Source organism: Protomyctophum parallelum, assembly GCF_964188405.1.
Source record: "Protomyctophum parallelum genome assembly, chromosome: 4".
NCBI lineage: Eukaryota > Metazoa > Chordata > Actinopteri > Myctophiformes > Myctophidae > Protomyctophum > Protomyctophum parallelum.
Window position 1 is genome coordinate 46,773,899 of NC_139700.1, and position 6,000 is coordinate 46,779,898.

General features: G+C 43.1%; 1 protein-coding gene across 1 annotated transcript; it reads left to right on the top strand.

The window, feature by feature from the left end:
- The first annotated feature begins 1,528 nt into the window (after positions 1–1,528).
- LOC310857560 (uncharacterized protein) lies at positions 1,529–3,740 on the top strand. Its single transcript, XM_083763273.1, has 2 exons — positions 1,529–1,538; positions 2,298–3,740. Exon 2 carries the CDS (start codon positions 2,363–2,365, stop codon positions 3,425–3,427), a length of 1,065 nt encoding a protein of 354 aa, XP_083619399.1. The 5' UTR covers positions 1,529–1,538; positions 2,298–2,362; the 3' UTR covers positions 3,428–3,740.
- The last annotated feature ends 2,260 nt before the right edge of the window (positions 3,741–6,000 follow it).

The following is a 6,000-nucleotide window of genomic DNA, read 5'->3' on the forward strand; positions in this document are numbered from 1 at the left end:
GTGCGTGTGTGTGTGTGTGTGTGTGTGTGTGTGTGTGTGTGTGTTTGCATATGGTCTGTGTGGACTTCCTTTACAGAGGATCAGGCTATTTTCAAGAGACGACCCCAACACACACTCAGCTGTGCGTGCGTGCACACTTGTGTGCGTGTGTGTGTGTGTGTGTGTGTGTGTGTGTGTGTGTGTGTGTGTGTGTGTGTGTGTGTGTGCGTGCGTGTGTGTGCACTATTGAAACTGTTGAAAAATGGATATCCTACTAAACTCAAGTAAAGCAAAAGTACACTTAAGTACAGTGATTGAGTGTAGATGTAGCCTACTTATTTAGTTTGAAACACTGTAGCACTTTGAGATTTGCAAAAATGTCAAGTGCGTAATATAGTTATAAATCAAATGTATTATTTATTATTAGTTACAACTGATTACATAATCAGTTGTACGTGACTGTGTGTGTGTGTGTGTGTGTGTGTGTGTGTGTGGGGGGAGGGGAGCGGAGGGGAGAGGAGGGGGGCATTTCTTGTAAATGGCCTGATCTGCTGTAAGGCGCATTCACGCAGCCATGCAGGGGCGCGCACACATGGACTCTGGCACCATGCCACAGGCAGGCCAGCAGCCAGGGGCAGACTTAAACACACCCACAGCTGCTCCTATCAGCCGGGGAGCCAGTCACCCAACATTGGACAGGACCTGTGATGTCATACTGTATATATGCCGTACTCTTTATGTGTGTTTTCCCCTCCTCCTCCCACTGCAGGTTTAATGTTTGTCTTTAGCAGTGGTTACAAGTGGTTACAAGTAAAAGTACGGAATTGAAAATGTACTTGAGTAAAAGTGCAAAAGTATCGGCATCATAATGTACTGAAAGTACTAAGAGTAAAAGTATTCATATTGCAGAATGTCCCATTTCACAAGTTCAAAATGTGTTAAAAAAAAATCGATTGAAAATAGCCGATCTTCAAGCTCACAATGCGTCGAGTTGCGACACATTGTGAGCTTGTAGATTGTAGATTCTCAAATGGCCGAAATGTATAGGGTTGAAGTGGTTAATGTATGTTTTCTGATCCAAATTTAAATCGCCAAAGTAACTATAGTAACTAAAGTTTTCAAGGAGTGTTTTTCGTGCAAAACTAATGCTTGGAATGGATTCAGAATCATCAAAACCCCCTAGTTTGACACAATTGTCACATGCTACTTAAAGCATGATGACTTTTGGAAAATGTTGCCTTATATTCGTTGTCTGTATGATATGGTATACAAAAATGTTCGTAACTTTTATTTTCGCAATGTTTCCGGCAAACCAGGCCTCTCATTCTGTGGACCTTAATGAAGTCAAGTGATTAGAAAAAAAGTTAACACAAATAAAAAGTATGGCATGATGACATATCACAGGTTAAACCCTATGTTCCTCGAGCGTTTAGGCCTGTGGCTCCCCGGCTATATGAGCTGAGAGAAGGGACTCGGGGAGGAGTGGCTTTCACTTGCTAGACTTTAAGAGGAGCTTCTGTCAACTCTGTGCTGGTTCAGACTGGAGCACCGACATAACAGTAAGTCACTTTAGCTCTCATCATGATACAGTCTGTTGTAGCAATAGTAAAATATGATAAGATAAATACTTTTATAAATATTTAAAAGAATATTACTCGATAACCAAAGGAATCCAATGAATCAATGAATATTACCCTTTAAACCTAAAATAGTAAGAATCAGGAAGATATTAGTACACTGTCCCTTTAGGTTATACCAAGGCAGATAATACTTTGAAAAAAATAACCCCAAAATAGTAATTTAGAGAACTAATCCAAAGGTTAGATCATTTAGTGAAGACTCTTCAATTAGAGAATACTAAGTATTGTGAGATTCAGAAATTACATCACATATAGTTTTAGTTTGGTTACAAAAAATAGTTCCGAATGTTGAATTCTGAATGAAGTTCTGAAGAATTGTCCATGGCTTTAACCCATTCTGACCGGGCACCCATTTTGGTGTCGGCATCATGTTATGCTTTAGCTATTTAAAAATACAAGCTCATATCGCACCACCGAGTGTCGCGATACGAGCTTGTAGGTCTGCTATTTTTGTCCATTGGTGGAAAAAGTACTCAATTGTTTTACTTAAGTAAAAGTACCAATACTGCAATTTAGAACTACTTCGTTACAAGTAAAAGTACGGAATTGAAAATGTACTTGGCGTCTGGTTATAGCGTTGCAGTGTCACACATTATGTACAGTACACTGAATTAAAAGTGCATGCACTCAGTCTTTTTGGACCCTAATTGTTTCAACTTTTTCTTTTCTTCCATCAAGGTGCTCCTCACAGTCTTCATCTTCATTTGGACCGGAGCTGGTTGAGGAGAGACTGACAGAAAAATATGTCATTTTTTAGCTTTCTCTCCGACGTCTGCGACAGCATCCCCGTCGTCGGTCATGTCAAAGGAGTCGTCCACGACATCGCCGGAGACGACGCCGCGGCCAGAAGGTCCTACGTGTCCGCCACCAGGAGCACCATGGTGGTGGCGGGCGGGGCGGCGGGGAGCCTGCTCGGCCCCGCCGGAGCGGCGGCGGCGGCCATCTACGCCGGGGCGCTGGCGGACACGGTGGCGTCCGCCGTGACCGACGAACCGACGGGAATCGTCAGGAACATCCAGAGACTCGGAGACGCGGAGGACGCGGGAGACGTGTTCGCGGGCGTGGGAAGACTGAGCCTGGGCATCGGCTTGGACGCCGTCAGTGGGGTCTCGTTCGGGGCGGCGACCAGGTCCATCGCACAGGGGGGGACAAAACAGCTGCTGACGTCTGGATCGAAAAAGACGTTGGAGCTCACGGCGCGAGGACAAGCTGTCAAGCATGGTGCAGTCGGGGTGGTCACGCAGAAGCTGAATCAGGATCGGAGACCTACCCTCTACGAGCAATGTCGTAGAAGTACTAGTAGTAGTAGTAGTAGTGGTGGTGGTGCCCCGAGTGCCCCAGATAATGACCCTAGCACTGACCTCGAGGACGTTAGTGACTCCAGTGAGGACGAAGAGGAGAAAAAAATCAGGAAGGATGCAGAGGATGCAGAATTAGGAGGATATATCTATACGTTCATAGGCGAGGATGGATCGATCAAAATTGGCATGACCCGTAGACACGTATTAAAAAGACTTAATGAACACAAGAACAAGGATAAGATAAAACGAAACTCTTATATTATGGTGTATCGACTAGGGGGTTATGTACGATGGGCAGAGGGAGAGATCCTCCAAGACGTGAAAATAAAGCTTGCGAGACTAGAATCAGAAGCAGGGCGCTTAACAGAAAACCTGGACAGCCGGATGATCTCATGGGCGGAGGTTAATGTCATCATTGAACGAGTCTGTAGTCAGACCTACAAGTATGAGAAAAATAAACAGTATTATCATAAGACACCAAACGATGAGATATTATTATTAAGGTAATTATAATTAACATTAATTAAGCGTTAATAAGACACAGGGTGGACACATCACACAAAGCCCTGAGTTGTGTACTTTCTGTCACCAGGGGTGGAAATAGTACTTGTTGTGATATGCTGTGTAATGATACTTGGTACTTGTATGTGAATATGCAATGTACTTATATGTATGGTGCACTGCCTGAACTGTAACATACTTTAGGGCTGTGTTAGAGCACGCTGAAGGCCGCGTGCTGCAGGCAGTGATTGTGATGTCTAGTCAGTGACGTCATTAGGACATGAAGTATCCAAGCTATACGTATATGATCCTGTAAGTGTAATAAACGATGTGAATGAATTAATGTGACCAAGTCTCCGTGTCATGTTAATCTCGTTCTCCCGGAGCAGGCCTGCCCGTATGTCCGTCTGTCCGAACCATGGACATGTCAACCGGGTCGTCACACACCAGAACCAGACGAGGGTCCAATACTTAGAACATGAGTTTTATAACAGTACTCAAAAGTAAAAGTATAAATATTACATTGTAGATGTACTCAGAAGTAAGAGTGCCATATTCAAAATGTACTCAAGTAGAAGTACTAAAAGTAATGGTAGCCTACTCATATTGCAGCTATTTTCAAATGGCCGCTCTCCACAACAGACTCCAGTGAGCAGTGGTGGAAAAAGTACTCAATTGTTTTACTTAAGTAAAAGTACCAATACTGCAATTTTAGAACTACTTCGTTACAAGTAAAAGTACGGAGTTGAAAATGTACAAAAGTATCAAAATATACTTAAAGCACTAAAAGTTAAAGTACTCAAAATGTTTACAAAATCTATTGAGAATAGCAGATCTACAAGCTCACAATGTGGAGCAGGTACCCCCCCCCCCCCCCCACCCTGCACGATTAAAACTGTAACTGACCCTGTCACAATTACATGGTCATCCTTTGTCTTCCATGATTCCATGGCTTATTTGTGCATATTGTTTCTTATTGCTTATTGTCTTATAACTTGGTCCTGACTTATCGCTGCTTGCAGCTATATTAATAGTTTATTCATTGTTATTTTATATCATGCTGTTATATTAGGCCTATACTGTTCCTAAATTCAATACAATACAAATACCAATCAACAATTATGTCATTACTACTGTCTCTGCATAAGTTCTTCTCTGTCATGCACGCTCATAGTGCAATTATCTTGCAAAATTGCTTATTTGTTGTGGTGATTCATATACTAGGATTGTTATGGAAAATAATTGGGAAGACATAGTAGTTGTTGACATCTTCAGTTTATTCAGTGACAGTCAGAAGCAGAGAACCAGAGTCCAGCTATACCATCTCTCACACAGTTCTTCTTCTCCCAACTCCGCTCTCTCTCCCTCTCTTTATATCTGCCGAGAGGGATTACACAAGTGCAGATTACACAAGCGCTGTTTCCCGCCACTCCTGGAACCCTCATCCTTATCAGAGTCCACTGACTGGCAGCACATCCTCTCCTGTCCCCATAGAGACAGGGAGATTGATTGATTGATTGAAATATTTATTAACAGTTTGTAGAATTTACAGTACATTTTAAGCACAAACTCAATACAAAGACTGTCAACTGTGAGTGGACGACCCAATTAAGCATTACACTTGTTTACAACAGGGTCCACATTGTTCAATTCATCAAAACATTTAAAGACATACAAACATTTAGAGACATACAAATAGACATTTCTATGTAGCTAAATTCATCATATGGGAAGCAAAAAAGGGAAAAGATACAATATACAGTGAGGGAAAATGGGGTGGGGGGGGTGGGGGGGATTCAGATTTTACAGAGGCCAGTTTCGAATTGCAGCCATCCGTAGGTGCCCTTTGAGAGCGGTTTTGAAGGAGTCAAGGGATTCACATGTCTTAATGACTGTTGGTAGGGCGTTCCACATTTTGGTGGCATAGGAGCGAAAAGAATTTAGTCCCTTGTTTGTGCCGAATCTGGGTTGTACATGGTTTGTTGCACTCCCTCTGGTGTTGTGGGTGTGGACTTCGTTTACATTAAGGAAGTATTTAGACAGGTACATGGGTATCTTGGTGGTGTATCGAATCTTGTGGACCAGACCCATTGCAAGATGCTGTACTCTGTCGACGACCCTAAGCCATCCCAGCCTGTCAAAGTGGGCAGGGGTGAGGTGGGTTCGGGGGGTGAGGCCAAGTAGGAGCCTGACCAGTTTGTTTTGGGAGGTCTGGAGCCTTGTTTTAAGGGCCTTTGAGGTGCTGTGGTACCAAGAGGTGGATGCATAGTCAAAGAAACCTTGTACGAGGGCTCCTGTTAAGGTCTTCAAGGTGTTTTTGCTGACCAGTGAGGAGATCCTGTAAAGGAATCTTGTTCTTTGATTGACTTTTTTGATTACGTTGGTGGCCATCTTATCACCGGAAAGATTGGCCTCCAGGATGGAACCTAGGTAGGTAATTTGATCTTTTCGTGTGATAATATTGTCACCCACTCTAACCAAGAAGCCATCTGCCTTGCTGAGATTACTATTTGATCCGAAGAGGATGGATTCAGTTTTTCCCAGGTGTAAGGATAGTTTGTTATCAGCGAGCCAGGTGC

Coding starts and splice junctions, on each gene's coding strand:
- LOC310857560 (XM_083763273.1), top strand. CDS start 2,363: ATGTCATTTTTTAGCTTTCTCTCCGACGTCTGCGACAGCATCCCCGTC.